General features: G+C 43.5%; 1 protein-coding gene across 8 annotated transcripts in view; it reads right to left on the reverse strand.

The window, feature by feature from the left end:
• The window catches only part of Erc2 (ELKS/RAB6-interacting/CAST family member 2), an 892,417-nt gene that overhangs the window by 201,928 nt on the left and 673,148 nt on the right, over positions 1-17,341 (reverse strand). For 5 of the 8 annotated variants that reach the window (XM_041662605.1, XM_041662604.1, XM_041662603.1 and 2 more), the window contains one exon: positions 7,042-7,189. In XM_041662605.1, the coding sequence (XP_041518539.1) occupies positions 7,042-7,189 (148 nt within the window). Of the gene's footprint in view, positions 1-5,434; positions 5,564-7,041; positions 7,190-17,341 lie in introns of all 8 variants that reach the window. The other 3 variants (XM_041662600.1, XM_041662599.1, XM_041662598.1) reach the window with 1 other exon arrangement.

The raw sequence follows: 17,341 nt of genomic DNA on the forward strand, positions 1-17,341 counted from the left end.
ATTTGGCTTTCACCTCAACATGCTCAAGTCAGGCTCATATTCAGTTGTGACTAGGATCCCAGCCTCAAGAAGCTCTCTCCTGGTCACTTTCCAGGGTGGCCTCTCTCTTCTGCCATGAATGGCCATATCTGTTTAGCTAATCCTTGAGACATTCCTGACTTTTAGACAACCCAAGGGAGGCAGGGGAGATTGTGCCCTAACAGAGTATCCTGTGATAACCTGGCATGACTGACCAAATGTTTACCAAGACACAGGCCCTCCCTGCCACTCTGGGAAAACTGAATCAGTGGGCCTGTCTTCTCCTTTAACGCCTTCCTGCTCCCAACTGACCTGCTTATTTCCTGATGGCTCAGAGCGATGCCCAGATCTGGAAAGAAAGGAAAACAGAACCCAAGCACAATCTATCTGATCTCAGAAGTATTCTAACTGGTTCTGAGAAATAAGCTGGTTCTAATTTTCCCTAAACAATGGTGTCTGGCCCTCATTTAAAAAGGCATTTTCATCAAGGATGTGCCTATCAGTGCTTCAGCAACAGGGAAGCATTTGGGAATAAGGCTTAGGGGGTAAGATTTAGATTTAAGCTTTCTTCAAAAACCCTTTAGCAGCAGGCAAATCCAATGGTTTCAGAATTAATTATTTTGAAGTCAGCCCCCCTTTTTTTTTCAAGGGCAAAGGAAAGGGGTTGGGGGCTGGGGCTAGATGCAAGACACCAAAGACCAAAAGATAGTAATTTTCGATAATTTTTAAGAACTCCCTAGAGGAAGAAAAAAAAACAACAACAAAACTTAACTCATTCCCAGTTGAGAGCCACTCCCCTGCACAAATCTGGAAGGCAGATTTTTTTAAGAGGTGGGGTATACCATTAGAGGTGTATGCTTGTGAAGGAGCAGCAATGTGAAGGAAATAAAAGTTAGATTGACTCAGTGCCTCCTCTACCACAGTATGTCTCATCTTTTCTCTTCTTTTTAAAACTGCAATGGGAAACAGAAGGCTAATCTGCAGGGCTCCCTCACTCCTAGAAACTCGGTGTCAACACTCGAGGAGTATCACAGGCTTCCTTCATTGGCAGGCATAGCTGGAATTTCTGAACTCACTTTATATCACCTCTGGCTTTCCTGACAGCTGTTTAAGAGGAGGTAAGGTATTTCTCAGCAAGTTGATTTATGAGACTCTCAGGAGTTGCCAGCGTTGGAATGGAGGGGTCCCTGTCTAATGAGAATCCTCTGCTACATCTGGGAGCTGAGTGACATTTTACTCAAGAAAGACCCAGGACGCTGGAAGGGATTCAAAGGAGAACAAGGTTAAGAGATTTGGATGAAGGGCTCAAATTAACCACCCTTTCAAATGCTCTGGGCATGGGACAAGGCCCCAGCAAGCGCCTTATGATGCAGCAGAAAAGGGGAAGTACCCTTTTGACCTCTCTACCACCTTCAGGAGAGTCTAGGACCCTCGAGTGAGACTTAAGAGGTGAAGTATTGACCAAAGGGAATGCGATACTACCAATGCCCCATTTCTCATCCATTCATGCACGGAACAAGTGCTTGCTAAAAGTATACTATAAGCCTGCAGTTGTTCTGGGCCAGGAGATGCGGTGAACAAAAAGGTCACAAGGTCACCTTCTTGATTGGAGATCATAAAGTAGCAAGGCAAAAATTCATCTGTTACAAGTGCTAAGAAATCGACATGTAAACAGGGTAAAGGGGTAAAATGGAGGCTGTGACCCAGTTGGAAAGACTCCAGAAGGCTTTCCTGAAGAAGTGAGAGGGAATGAAAGAGCAAATGAAGAAAAAAGGGCAAAGTATTCTTGGCCAATGGAATGGTATGTGTAAGGTGTACACTGGTCTCAGCCTTTATCCCTACAACAAGGAGAAACAAGCAAGGGTTTCAGTATTCAAGGCTGGAGGGTAATGAGAGCAAAATGAGACTGATCTTTAGAGAAGATTCTGTTCTGCTCATTGATGCCAAGAATGACCCAGCTGCCAGCTATACTTTTAGGCTTAGACCACAGCACCACAGGAAGGTGCAGCAGTCTGCTGGCAGGCTTAGTGCTGAGGCTGCCAGTCAGTGAGGGGAGCATTCTGACAAAATGCTTTGCTCTAGGACAAACTGAAAATCTCAGGACATGTGACAGACTGGTGTGAGTCTTTACTGTAGCTTCACTGGAAGTGGCAATGCTTCTAATATGCAAGCCAACTCCTGAGGACCCTGGGAAGCTGCATCACTGGATGCTGAGATGTATGGGTTGGAGGGACCAGGCTCTGCTCTTGCGCTGTGTTTATTCTACTTCTTGATTGTTGAGACTGTCTAGCCCAGAGAAGGTCTCTTTTAGCAGACACTATACCAGAGTCATGCAGAGCTCACTTCACCCCACACACATATCTTGCTGTGTCCCACTACATCCCATTCTTCCTCACTTCCATCTGCTGCTCTCTCCTGTTCTGGTAGCTATCCTCTTGCTCACCCCTAGCAGAACACTGGCTTGCCTACTGCTTCCTGAACTGAATCCTATGTAAGGGTTTTACACAGGTTGTCCATTTCATGGACTATTACTATGCCAGAGACCTGCAAGACTCCCTCTCCCTCTTCTGTTTCACCTTTGCTCAAGGTTCTCCTTCCTGAAGAAGCTTTTCTTATTTACTTTAGTTTTAATTCCCTGCCCCCAAGTACAAGTCAAATACCTATAGGGAACTCGGTCTCACCAAGAAACCAATCCTTTCTCTTCTTTATGATCTGAAATATTGGAATTGGCTGATACCTGTGAAATATGGGACCAATGGTTCGTTCAAGGTAAGGAGCCTACTGGGTCTAGCTGTCTTTATCCTAATACCCTGGGGAGCTAAAGAAGGTCAACCATACCACAGTGTTCAGCCTAGCAGGAGCTAAGGCGTAGCGCTCTACCAGCCTTGGAGCCCAGGTCTGCACTGCAGGGTGCTATGATGGTAGTTAAGTCATCTGGCCTCTTGGAATGTTGGCTTGGGAAATTTCAAATCAAGATGATGTATGCCTTTCTCATCATGGTAGGGAAACAGATGAACCCCCAGCTCCTAGCAGAGATAGTGGCATAAAGAGCATAAGCTGGTTGAGTGCTGATAAGAAAAAAAAGACAACAGTGTGCATGTGTGCATGTGTGCGCATGTGTGTATGCGTGTGTGTGTTGTAGTAGTAGTAGTAGTTGGTATGGTACTTAGAATCTAGCAATCATGCATTCCCACAAGAAATGATCTTTGAATGTCCAGTTTGTGCTTAGCATGGTTCAGTGACCTTGGGGATGGCTAAATGAACCACTCTGTCCAGTCACCCAGGACTAAACAGTGGAGAGACTTCCTTGGTACAAGATACACTGACTAAAATGGCAGTTTGTATAACATGGCTTCTCTCATGAACCAGAGAGCCTCAGACACAAAAGCAGCTGACCCCACAACCTTCCTTAACTTCCATTTTCCTTGCCTCTGAGAGACATATGTTCTCCCCAGTCACCCAAGAGGAGAAAACAAGAGCTATCTAAGGCTCAGAGCCTTTTCCTGGTTAGTATCTATCTCCACAGGCTGAGCCCACAAACCAAGGAAATTTAATGAGTAGCATGGGGCTCATCAGACTGAGCTGAGATTGGGGTCTAGGGGTCTTGACATGTCTGCCCTATGCTCTTCCAGCGCTTGCGCGTTACGGGGAGGGCACTGGGAAGATTAGGTGCTAGCCCCCCCGTCTGCTCTCCACCATACTTCCTCAGTTTGTTCTCAGTGAGTAGCAACTCTCAGCGGGGTGCACTACAGTGGCAAGGAATAAAAAAATTAAACTGTTACCGAGAACTGGCGGGTACTGGTAATTAGAAGTCGTGCAGCAGTAGCAATAGCGGAAGAAAGAGGCCACATACATAAATAGAACACTCGTTACGTGCCAGGCGTGTGCAAGGTACTCTAAACCACTCAAGTCTCCAGATCAGTTTATTAGCTTGATACACAAAGGAAGAAAATGAAGATCAGGGAGACATCTGAAATCATTCAGAGAGATAACAATCAGTCTAGATAACAGATTCAAAGAAAGCAGTTCAACCATGAACGTCTTCGGTAAAAACCACTGAAGACTGCGTGGCCTAAGCAAAGAGCTTAGCCTCTCTGGACACTGTCTTCCTCTCTCTGAGAGCGCCAAGCCCCCAGTTCATTGGAGCTTGATGAGTGAGTGCATGCAAAGACCTTAGACTCAATCCCAGCACATGATAGGAACTCACAACTAAGACTAACTTCTAAGGCAATCCAGTACCGAGGCCTAAGAACTCCAGGCTGGCACTGGTGGAAGTCTTGACCTGGGCGTTTAAGCAATGACTTATAAAGTACTGGAACTTCCCAGTTTCTGGAAATATCTTGTTAGTTGTCCCTCAGGATTTCTTTCCACATGTGATGGGGTGTGTGTTTTGGGGATGGTAGATAGTCCTAAAGCCCAAGGCATACTACCAGCTATGGGTCTTTGGATAATAATCCTACACCCGTGAACCTGAGTTGTGTCCCCTTAAAAAGGAGAAAATTCTGCCCCGTATGTGCAGAGCTGCTGTGATGATAAGTGAAAATAAATCCCTGCGGGTCTGTGAACACATAGCCCATACCACAGCAAGCACAATAAAAGGGAGAAAGAACTGACATTTCAAGAGTCATAATCACTTGCAATGAAGATACCCAAATATGGGATTTTTATCACTGTGTGGAGGGGGGGGGGCTCGTGACGGCCTCCGCTTTTTAACGGGGAATGCAAAAGCTTCTGGGAAATGTGTCCCCAGGGGAACGCTGGGAGCTGTAGTGTTGCAAGAGAACAACATTAGGTGGGGTAGGAGAAAGGATTTCAAAGCTGAGCGTGTCACCAGGGAATCTGACTTCCTTCTTTGCTCTTCCCTTCACCATGAAAACCCTTCCAACTTTGCCTCACCCTAGGAGGAAGCCTAACTCACACAGCTAGGATTTCCACGAGTCCTATGACCCCCAAGCTGAACCTGCCTCAAGAATAAAGGCTTTATGCGGTTCCCCTCAGTTCTTACTGGCATTTGCGAAAGCAGTTATGATGCTGAAAAAGAGAGAAAAAAGCAGCTTAATTAAAAAAACAACAACAAAGAAAGGTAGAAGTGATATGGAGAAAAATGTACCTAAGAGCTGGAAAGGAAAAGCAATCCCCTGTGATTGGCTGTACCTCTCCCGCCCCCACCCCTGCTTGGCAGCCTGACCAAGCTATTTGACACTGAAGGTGGCCACCACGTTTGGAACCGCTGGGAAAAATAAAACCAATAAAATGATACTACAGATCACAAAATGATGTGGTCTTCTGTGTGGTCCCAGCCTTTATGGCCACCAAATCCTAGAAATCTGCACAAGAGGTGACAATCAAGATAAAAGTAGTTCTTCTATATTCCCCCCCTCCACAGTGGGGTGTGTCTCCTTAGCAGCTGACTGACCTGAGACCTTTGGCTCATGTGTGCATCGTAGCTGGAGCCGTGGTACTTGGCCGTAAAATCTGGGCTGTAGCCAGCATCACAATTGCACGGTATATTTGAGCACGGGGGCTGTTTCCTAGGCCTATAGACCTGTGGGAGAAAGCTACAATGGTTAGGTGCAGGAGGGGAGGGTGCTAGGTGCTCAGGAAAAAAATTAGGGGAAAGCAAAGAAAGAGGCTCATCTTGACTTACTAAGGCCAGGTGGTTGGAGAACCCAATGAAGAAGATGCACAGCCCCAAACAGAGGTCAGTTATAAGCAGTCCCCGAGCCCCGGGAACAATGCTAGCGAGGCATGCCACTTTGTGGAATGACCCCAATGTCTGGCAGCAACTGAGACCCTCCCTCTGCAAGGAGAAGGTTGCCCAGGCATGGCAGGGTTCTCTCTCTGTCTTTCAGCAAGGCAGTCCTATGGGAAATGGACTCAAGCTCACTGCCAAAGAATGCCTTTTCCTTCCCAGTGAGGGAGAGAGATGGCATTTTGCAAGGTAAGGAGGCTTATTCCAGGTACTATGTCCAGGAGAGTTCATCTTAGCAGGTAAAGAGTCAGGCCCAGGGTCCCAAATCCATGGAGACATTCTACATAGTGACCATGTGCCATTCAGAGAGTCCCACGGGTTCTAGTTGAAATGTGGCGGCCATACATCCTTGAGCTGAGTAGGCTTGATAAAGTAAGAATATGAATGGATATGCTTAACCACTGCTCTACCCAAGTCCTCATTATATATAGAAGTGATTTCTCCACCTCCAACCCATGGTGGGGAGAGAACACAGGGCTAGTCAAATTCCCCACCAATGAGCTACTCCTTGGTCCTTTGCCAAGTTACACACGGTGAAGAAAGATCATCTACAGGTTTCAGAGATGGCTTCCCAGTTACTTCAGGTACAATTATTTCTTCTCAAGCTCCTTCCGGAGAGCCCTCCCTCAAGCAAAGAGCTTTCGGTAAAAGTTAGGATTCTCCCTCCTTCCATTTCTCTAAGACGAACAAAATGGCCATAAGAAGGAAATAAAGGATAAAGGGGCCCAAAAGGTAACTTAAATTAGAATGGATCATGGCAGGCAGGTCTCTAAGCCTAGTCTAGGGGGACTAGAGTTGGGAGATGCTCCTTCACCGAAAGATCCTGGAGGAAACAGCTGGAGAACACACGCTGGAAGTAGAGAGGGAAGGAACCTCTTGAACTAGATGAGCAGGTTCGTCACAGAGCCCCGAAAGTGAATAAGACCGAAGTGAAAGATAGTGCCCAGAGTTTAACTAGGCATTTCTCGGGTTGAACTAGAAGTGGGAAGCTACTGAAAGGGAGAGAGCTGAGAGCTACTTCTGGAGGATGATGCGGATACCAAAGAAAGAAAAGCGATGCCAGTTGCAGGCCACACAAGCCCAGCCGCATGCACATCAACAGAGAAGCGGTAACGTGGTGTTCTAGCAACAGTGCAGGCCGTTCTGCTCCTACCTGGTTGTAGCTGCTTGAGCTGCAGAATGGGCATGGGAGAATGAAGAATAGCAAAACCCAGGGAAAGCACCGAGGCCCCAGACCCAGCAAGACACACCTTGCGTGCAGGACGCCCCACCTGCTGCTTTAATTGATGCACCAGCCGGTCTTTCTCTCGCTTCAGAGCCATGACTTCTTCCTGGGTCTTTTTCTTTTTGGAGGCAGACAATTCCAGCAAGGCAATGTTTGCATCTTTTTCACTAATGGCCGCAAGAAGTGCTTCCTGTCTGGTAAGATAAAGATGATTGTGATTCTTTTTGCAAAATGAAAAACAACAATAAAAGTCTTCAAATAATTGGTATTTGTAATTCAACTGAGCCACAGACTCTGACCTCTGTGGGAAAGAATTATACACAGTGCATAAGATACACTTGGCTCTCAGGTGGACAAAGTAGCTGGGTCAGAATCACTAAGATTGGCTCATTGTGTCATCTGATATAAGAGTTCTTTCTAAGGCTTCAGAGATACAGTGACAAATGAGAAATGGGAGGGGTCAAGATAAGTATCTATTCCTAACACAATTGTATCCATCCATCAACCCATTCATCCATCCTCCAAGTAAAACTCTGTCTCCAAGGCAACCCCAAAAAAGTAGGCAGCAAATTCACTATCATGTGAGATGTTTTTCATATGACTCTTTGTTTCTGATGCCAGGTAGAGATCTTCCCAAGGGTCTCCTTTCCATTTTCAATTGACTCAGTGAGTATGATCCTTGTTTTCATTTCGGAGACCTTGCCTGTGTCACGCAGCTCCTCTGCCTCGAGATTCCAGTCCAAATGTGTATTCTGCAGAGAAGTCTGTTCAGTTAGCAGCTTTCACAGCTGCCCCACCCTGAGTCCCTGCTTGGATTCTGTCACATCATACTGTTCCCCATGGTACCCTTCACCACTTGACAGGATAGCTCATGCTTACTACTTATAATGCCTATGAACTTGAGACCTCATTTATTCTCAGAGCTCAAACATTGATTCTACTAATAGATATGTTCACTTTTTATTTATTTTTACAAACTTTTTTATTACTTTTACTTTTTTAATTTTTTTTTATTTTTACAAACTTTGAAAGCATCATTGGCCTTCTTTTTTCCTCTTCAAAAATAAGAAATCTAGGGACAGCAAGATGATTCAGCAGTTAAAGGTATTTGCGTCACAAGCCTGATAAAGTAACCAGAGTTCAGCTCCCTGCAACCTAGCTCTGTCAAGCTTTTCTCTAACCTTCACATGCCTACTGTGCATACATACTACACCCTTCCACATCATCATGCATTCAAGGATGCATGCACAAATGTGTGCCTGAATGCACACACACACACACGCATGCACGCACACACGCACAAATAATAAATAAATCTACTTATGACCACGGCCTACTTAGAAGTCTCCAGCTGTCTCCTCCAATCTTTAGTCTACTTTTCAAGATGTACTGTTTCAAATTGCAATGTGGGATCGTCTGGGACAACCTTTGACAAGCAGATGGCCTTATTGGGGTGTGTTTCATAGATTCCTTCTCTTCCCCTACCCCCTGGGTCACTTCTGAAACATCCTCATAGCTCCAATAAAGCCTCGGTACTGGGAACTTTTCATGCACTTAAGTCCAAGACTAAAACCTGATTTTTAAACTAAGACATGCTTCTGGGCTGCATTTCTTAACCCTATCATCAGAATTGCCTTCTTCTAGATATTTGGACAATGTAGTCATTATTTGAATCTCTGACCCCTGTGGTTGCCCCCCTCCCCGCTCTTTTTCATGACAGGGACATGCATAGGTCTTTCTGGCCTCCACTAATGCCTGGCAGTAAGAGCTTCTGTCAGAGGCTCAAGCTCCACTTTTCAAATAAAAACTGGTATAACTCAGAATACTTGTAATAGCATCAGTACCGGCTTCATAGGATAATGTGTTGAGATGGAAGACCTGCTTTTGCCCATCTTCACCAGATAACATGTTGAAATGACAGAACTGCTTTTACCCAGCTTCACTGGATAACCTGTTGATATGGCAGACCTGCTTTTACCAGGCTCCACCAGATTACATGCTAAAATGGTGAACCTGCTCACCACTCTACAGGTGTACACATCTCTCAAAAACGCTGTGCCAAAGAGTCTGCGTGGACTTCGCAGTGGGGACAGGCCATATGCACAGGCTTACATTCCAGTTGTATTACCTACCCATGGACTCTTCACAAATACATTGTTAAAAGTGGTGACTGAGAACTGAAAATACTTTTATTTTAAGTTTTTGAATGGCTGAACCAAATTTTTACATACAGGGAAGAAAGCATATATACTTAATTTAAGCCTCGTAATTGACTCCAACGTTAGTCATTCATTCTTTCTACCAGGCCCAGGTACAACACATAGGTTCCTGCAATGTTTTACTCCACCCTAGGCTGGCATCAAAAATATTTTTTTTCATGAATGTTACTTAAAAGATGGAAGCTTGTAAATCCCAATGATTATTTCTTTATGGCTATGAAGCCACTGAAAATGCTGATAAAATTAGTGGTGTAAAAACATTTAAGGTTGCTGGGAAACCATTCATTAAGAGTCTTATGATTTCATACATTTTAGAAGTGAAGGTATTACCTTCTTTTCTGGTAAAATCATCTTTCCAGGATATGTGCACAGCAATGAGCCTTCACAGACACAGGTGGCCTCTTTCTGGGTCCAAGGGCAAGATAGGTTTACTATACCGTATCATAGTGATGAGCACTGGGCAGGCATGCCACTGCCTATTATTACAAAAGCAGGAGCAATGGGCAGGCATGCCATTGCCTCTTCCAGCTCCCTAAGCTCAGAGTTGCTCTCCTGTTATACACACAACTGCGTGAAGACGTTCATCTGATCTCTATGGGACCAGCTAAAAAGTGGAATAGTCGCAAACACACTAATGCTGATCCCTGAAGCAATAAAATGTTTTCTCTCTGGCACAGGTGTCTCTCCTCGTCTCTTGCACTCATGTTAGACATGGGGAGCCTGCTACACGCCACCAGAGGTGCCACAAACTCTCCATATCTCCTGAGATACTGTATATCCACCAGGATCCTGAATGCTGAGTGTGAGAGGCATGGAGTTCCCTTGACTAGTTTCCTGCTTATTTCTTTCTACGTTATCCTTCCTCCCGCAAAGACATCATCAGCGTAAATGCAGAGGACTCTAAGGAAATCCTGGAACCTCACCAAGAAACATCGGATACAAGCTTCCAGAGCTCTGTAGATTTAAACATTTTCCTAGAAGGAATGATGTTCTGTCTGTCATCCTCAGCCTTGAGGGCACAGAGGGGCACACAGCTTTCACATGTGCAAGCCTGGGACCATCCAGGTCGACTCCCACTTGAAAAATGTTGAGAATCTCCTAACAAGGCTTTCTGTGTCTCCTTTGCCCGCTTTGCCCACTCTCCTCTTCCAAAGTTGGATGGTGCACAGCTTGACCAGCAACTTTTAGACGCTACCAGAACCCAAAGACAGCATTTAAAGCTTCCTCTTACCCCAGAAGCCTAAAATTTAGAATCTTAAGTGTTTAATACTTACTTTTTCTTTTATGACACTATTAAAAGCCCAATAACAATAATAAAATCATTATGAATACAATAATATTATGATGAATTATGATGAATCACAGATATAATGATATTATTATCATTATTACTATGGCCAGGAATTGAGCCGGTGCACTATGTAGCCTTGATAAACACTCTATCAAGTGAGCCACATAATTTGTCCCAATAAATCAATTTTTAATTCTCACTTTAGTGCTAAAAATATGAATTAGTTTCTAATTTTTTATAGATAGTATCAACAAAAACAACTCACAAAGCAATTCTGGAACAAGTACTTTCAAGGCCATTCACCAACATTAATACTAAAAATAATCTATTTGGTTCTTCATATTTTTTTTATTTTGATTGACCAAACTGTCTTATATATGTTTGTGTAATACAATTATTGAATTTGAGGTAAAATTTATTTAATGAAGATCATATACATTTTGACCTCCTCACTGAAATATTGGCTAGAAATTAATGGTTCCCCTTAAAATATTGAGATTTATAGTAAATAACTGCATTATTTAAAACGGCAACTATCATAAGGTAATAAAAATGCATGAAGATGCAAAAGCATGATGACATCATCCATCAGGACATTTGCAAAGCTTGAGATTTGCCTCTGTCTGCGTTCGTACTGCAATCTATGCCAGGCTAAGGCTCTATGTTGGAAGAGTCATTGCACTGTGTTTTATTCAACTGGCTTCACAAAATGACTAGGGGGAAAAATTCATGAAACTGTTCTACTACCTGTAGTATTTTTAAATCATTATGAGTTAAATTCTGTGCAGTTACAGATTTTCATCATATTTACTTTAAAAGTATTCTTTTCCACAGTGACAGTGAAGATCATTTAGTAAAGATGAGCTTTATTTTGCCATCTTTACATCATAATCCACACTTTCTCAGTTCCTGGGCACCCCCTTGCCAATACACGGCCACAGAGCACCCACGCTCAAGTACTTCACTGAAGCGTGAAGACCTGATTGAGAGAGCAGAGTGGGAGGCTTGTGTGAACTATTTCCGTGCTTCCCCATGAGGAGAACTCTGCTTCGGCCACCTGAAAAGTTAAAAATATTCGCAATTATGAAGCGCCATGTTAAAACATGTCAGCTTAGAAGATGCACATGTGGCAAAAGGCGCGTCAGAGACACCAAGAGAAATCCTTCACTTTCCAATAAACACATTGCCTCCTGCCCCCAACACTAGGCTTACTCCGCTTCAGAAATCGATTCTGTGTCACCAGCCGGAAGTGTTGCTAGACCTTTAAATCACTTCCATCACTCACGCTACCCTTTTCTCGTATTCACGGACAACATAAGAATTACATATAAATACATCCTTAGTCGTTTAGTGCGGTTAAGAATAGACTGGAGGCTTGCAATATTATCCTTAGAACACTGCTCGACGCTAGGATACAGTTACTGAGGTAATCTGTCTGGGTACCAAAATATAGCTTAAAATATGAAAAGGAAGCCCAAATATGCTAGCAAAGAAGATAAGATAATGCAAAGAGAAATAAATCGCTGGGGTCTGCTGTGTGCCAAGCTGAGAAAGTGGAGCATAGACAGCGTTTTATCAAAGTGCAGCCTAAACAAATGTCAAGGAGAATAACTTCTTTAACAAATATGGGCAACAATGGAAGGGAAAGAGGAGGAGTTCTGCGCCCCCTCATGCATTTAGTAGGGGTTAACAATGGATAAAAATACGCACGGGAACACACTTAATAACCCTCAACTGTCATTCACTTTGTAGGAGGTAGTCAAGACACAGCTAATAAAACACCAGAAAAAAATGGTTTTAGCCACCCTGAAAAACATCCTCCAGGGGCTAGCACAAAAGAGGGCTGAAGGCTACCTTCTGCCACGATCAACGCCGCCTTTGTGTGTTGCCCGTGACTAACCCTCACAAGGAGAGCTTCGGTATCGGCTGACAGTAATCCCCAGCTATGACACTTATTACCGTCAATTTAAAAGGGTGCATGATAAACATTTCTGTTTCACTCCCTGCTGCTGTCATTCTGCTAATGATGATTTGAGCTTGGAGAGGGGAACTAAAATTAATTTTAAGAGTTTCAAGTGAAGCAAGCCAATTAGGGGCTGTTATAAATTGGACCAGAGCAGGAGCAGTGAACACTTTTTTTCTTGGGGGCTCTTGTTTTAGTTAAGCTGACCCATCTTTAGGAACACATTCAATTACAAAAGCAGATGCTTGAAAAAACTGCATTCCATGAAGAAACATTTGGATAATGACATACGAGGGTGGGCCTACATTATGTATGGTGCTCAGCCTCAGGCAGGCATGCTCCAATCAGACTGTGGGGGAAAAATCTGCTCAATCAACTTTACCCAGTTAATTGTTGTTTTCTTTCCCTTATGACCCTAAATCTTCAACCGTAAGTTCAGTAGGAGGTGACTTAAGACAGCCAGTGACGAAAGATCTTGCTCAAAACAGTCTCTCTCTCAGCCCTTGGTGAGTGCTGGGAGGAGGTTAGCTGTGATCACTCCTGGGAAGGGCTGCTCGTCTGCTTCTGTTGCAAAGGTGTCTTTTCAAATGGCGGCTGAAGATAGAAGCAGTCCTTCATATCGATTAACATTCACCCTGCCTACTGACACAATGATGTGTAGAACCAGTATTAGAGCTTTGGCAAAAAAGTGACGTAGCTCACTCAAGGTGTGATCTACAAGGTGAGATGTATTTGAGCCTCATCACAGACCAAGAACAGAGCAGATACATAAAGCAAGGCTCTGGCAGACTGGACTCTATAGTGTAGCTCGCTCTGTCACTCACCTATACCTGACCTTAAAAAAGAAATAGCTAATTCCAATTACCAAGGATGCTGTCTTTGAAACTTCATAGAACCCGACTGTGATTTCCTATCTCAGAGGACGCAGAGTCTTGGGAAAGTCCTTTGATCAACGCAGCGGCTTCCACCAGAATTCTAGTTTAATACGTGACCCAGCGGGGTAGCTGGTCAACCTAGCTCTCGCACGGGGACACCTGTGGTACTGAGATGGCAAACGCTAGCATGTGTAACCTTAAGGAAGGGCAAGTGCTGTGAATATAACAATTGATTTCCCCACATGAACAAGGTTTAAGGCCAGAGGAAGTGGAATGTCAGCAAAAGCTGCTAGCCCCACCCAAAACCCAGACAATTTCTATCCCTTTGGTGAAGTTGATAAAGAGGCAATGTGTGGAAGAAGACCGGGGAGGGGGGGATTGTTGTCTAGTTACCCAAGTCTATGGCTGATTACTGTGTGCTAGATGCCAAAGCAAGAAACTGAGGCAGGGAGGGCAGGGAGGGCAGGGCTGAAGGCAGGGACAGGAATAACTTAGTTTCTTAAGAAAAAGCTTACCCACATAAATAAAGTATCACTGGGGTAATTTCGAGAAGGTACTATTCCTTAGTGCCTGAGCTTTGCCATAAAACATTCCTGGAGTTGCATGTTAACATTGCTTACTGTTTAGCTAACTGGGCAATCATTTAATGTCTCTGAAACTTAGATTTCCTTGTAAATGAACTAAGGACAAAAACTATAAAAATTAAATGTGATAATGCACACAAAGACCTTTGTTCGGTTTCTGACTAGATCACGTGATATACGCTAGCAATTACAATTACAGAACTCCAACACCATCAAATTTAGAGATTTGAAAGTTTTGTATGGTGTATACCAGGACCCCCTTTGCATTAAATATATTTAAACATGTAATGAGTCTCTTACTTTCAAGACAGGGTTTCAAAGAAACTCCTAAAATTGGTTTCTGTTAACTGAACATTTGACTTTCATGAGCTGACATCTGTTTCACAAACAAACTTAAAGGAGAAAGCAGATTTTGAGTGTGGGAAAGGGTCTGTGTACCACAGAAAAGTGGCATCTCAGATAGCCAGGCCTGACTTGGTTACCAACGGTTCAGTCTCTCTCCAGTCAAAAGGCCACACAGGAGTGGGGAAGCTGTGAGTCCATGCAGCATCAGGGTGGGGAACTGGGAATGTGTTCCGAAAGGTAACTCTTTGAAAGCCAAGGTCAAGTACACAGTCAAACCAGTGTCAAACAATTGCAAAACAGCAACAAAATCCTCCCATTAAAAACAGTTTGCCGAGGGCTGGAGAGATGGACCAGTAATTAAGAGCACAGAGTCCAGAGGACCTGGGTTCAATTCCCAGCACCCACATGGCAGCTCGCAACTGTCTATAACTCCAGTTCCAGGGGACCTGAGACCCATCACAAGACATGCCTGCAGGCGAAACACCAATCTCCATAAAATACAAATAAATTATTTAAAATTTTTTTTATAATAACTGGTAAATGTGGAAATGTGGAAAAGTGGAAGGCAGGGAGGGTGAGAGGAATGGACTTCCATCATCTAACACATGGATATGATTAGATGTCAAGACTTGATCCTTTAACATCATTTGTCTTCTGGAATGAGAAGGATTCTCGATTGCCATTTACTTCCAGTAAGACCATTCTGTGTGAAACCAATCACCAGAGACCTGAGGGGTTATTGATGACTGACAGTGAGAAATCATGTGTCTGGACTTCCCTGTTGACAAATTTTGCTTAATGTCCACCTAAAAGAAATCTATTGTCTATGGTGATCAGTGACTTGTTCAAAGGTTTTAACTGTTTGGTTGGTACTCAGCAACGGCCAGAGAATAAGTCACCAATTTCAATGGTTAGCCCACAGGGTACTTGCTCATTTGTTCCTTTTATTGGCAAGTTCCAGATGTAAACATGGGGAAGGAGTACTCTGCAGAGCTGGGGAAGAGGCAGATGTAAACATGGGGAAGGAAACAATGCATCACATCTGTATGTCTTATGAACGATGGTGTGGCCAGGCAAAAGGCTTCAAGGGGGACTAAGAAGACAAAGACACAACACCTGCTAGAAAAGAGGCTGCAAGAGATGTCTACTAACTGAAAGCCCTCCCTCTTGCTGGGCACACAATGAATTGGCCAATAATTTAGGATAACCTTTCCCTGGGAAAGTAGATGCTGGTGAGGCATCTTCGTCAAAGATATAATCGCTCATGCTGTGTCTGTTACTTTGAGAAGTCTGGATTTTAGGTCTGCTATCTCATGGCCATTGCCATAAATACTGTCATTTTCTTTTCTTTACACCCGTGTTCCACCCAAGTAGCTTCAAGTCTAACATCTATATTATTAAAAAGTGACAAACAGTACTCATTTTTTTTTTAAAAGAAAAGGACATTGACACAGGACAGATCCACTTTGAATTCTAATTTCATTTCTGCCAACATATCTTCTTTTCATGAACATAAAGATTCAAAAGACTACTTATCAATTGCCAATTTATTGATACCAGATTGGGGCTGCTGAGGGGTCAGTTAAAGGTAAGAGACTTCAGCTGATTGGTTTTTCTGCTTTTATTGTCTTTACTTTAGAAGGAGGTCACTCACTGGACAAAAAAAATTGTTTCAGCATTTATGAACTTGCCAGGGAGTTGGTAGAAGAGCATCCATAATAAAACTGATTATAAATCCTCTGCAATGACACCAAGTGGATGGGATTTCCTGAAAATTATTTATGGGCCAAATGATTGAGATTACACACACATGCGTGAACATGGTGAGAGAGAAAAGCAAAACTGTATTCATCACAGCTCTAAACAAACCGGATTTTGAACCCAGGTCTGATTCCAGAGTCTGGACTCCTGGACCTTTCTTAATATGTTTGGCTGCAGTAAGAAAGAAATGTGCTTTTGATCTGGGAGGATGACCTTAGTCTGAAGGCAGGGAGGACCAGAAGGACTGACAAGCCCTATGGCCTGTATTCTGGCATCTAACACTAAGCAGAGACTAAAACACAAGTGGAAACTTAACCTTCTACCTGTAACTGGTAGGCTACATGACAGAAGGATATTTTTAGAGGTAAGGGGTTGAGACAGGGTCTCTCTATGGAGTCCTGACTGTTCTGGAACTCACTATGTAGACAAAGCTAGTCTCAAACTTACAGATATCTGCCTGCCTCTGTTTCTTGAGTACTGGGATAAAAGGCATGCGCCATCATGTTTGGGCAGGAAATTCACTTTTTTTATGGGACAGAAATAGATGAATATTGACACTTTCATGATTCAACCTAATACATTCCAAAAACAAAAGGAGTATTATTGGCCTCTTTGCTTGTTTAGCTGGTTATACCACACGCCAACAGATAATATTTTTATCCGTGAAGATTAAAAAGGCGGAAGCAGTTCACTTTCCACCACTAGAAGGGATTAACTCAGTGTTCAGCAAAAGCCTGTTACATAAATTGGAGGAGTGGGAGGGGACAAGAAGCTCACACTACTAACAGAATTCAGCCCATTATAGAAGGCCCTAGACCTGGAAAACCACTTAGTGAGAAAACATCCTGGTGACCAACCTGAAACAAATACCCATTCCCTGTGATGCTGATTTGTTTACTGATTACTTGGAGACCAAATCATCCCTCTCCCTGGACGGCTCCGAGGCTGCCCAGCTTAGGAGCCAGGGTGCTTAGATCTGAAGTTCAAGTCACACGTCAAAAGGCAGCAGTCAAAGAAGAATCAGACTGTACAGCAAGTTGCCTTTCCAAAGAGCCACTGAAGAAAGGCCCGATAAGAACACGTCCTTAAAGATGAGTGCATGCCTACAGGTGGGGTCCCAAAAGGGCAATCTAATGTTGTTATCCAATATCTTGGTGTCTTCCATATTCAGAGACAGTTTGCTAACGACAGGATACCATGCATATGCTAGGAGACAGAAGCAATTGATGAGGCCATATATTATTTTATCAAGTAAAATGAAATAATGTGGAAACTAAAGTAATAAAAGTAGACCAAAAATGGTTGATT

The sequence above is a fragment of the Microtus oregoni genome, unplaced genomic scaffold (genome assembly GCF_018167655.1).
Source record: "Microtus oregoni isolate MIOR12 unplaced genomic scaffold, Mior012 000013F_ref0000133, whole genome shotgun sequence".
Lineage (NCBI taxonomy): Eukaryota > Metazoa > Chordata > Mammalia > Rodentia > Cricetidae > Microtus > Microtus oregoni.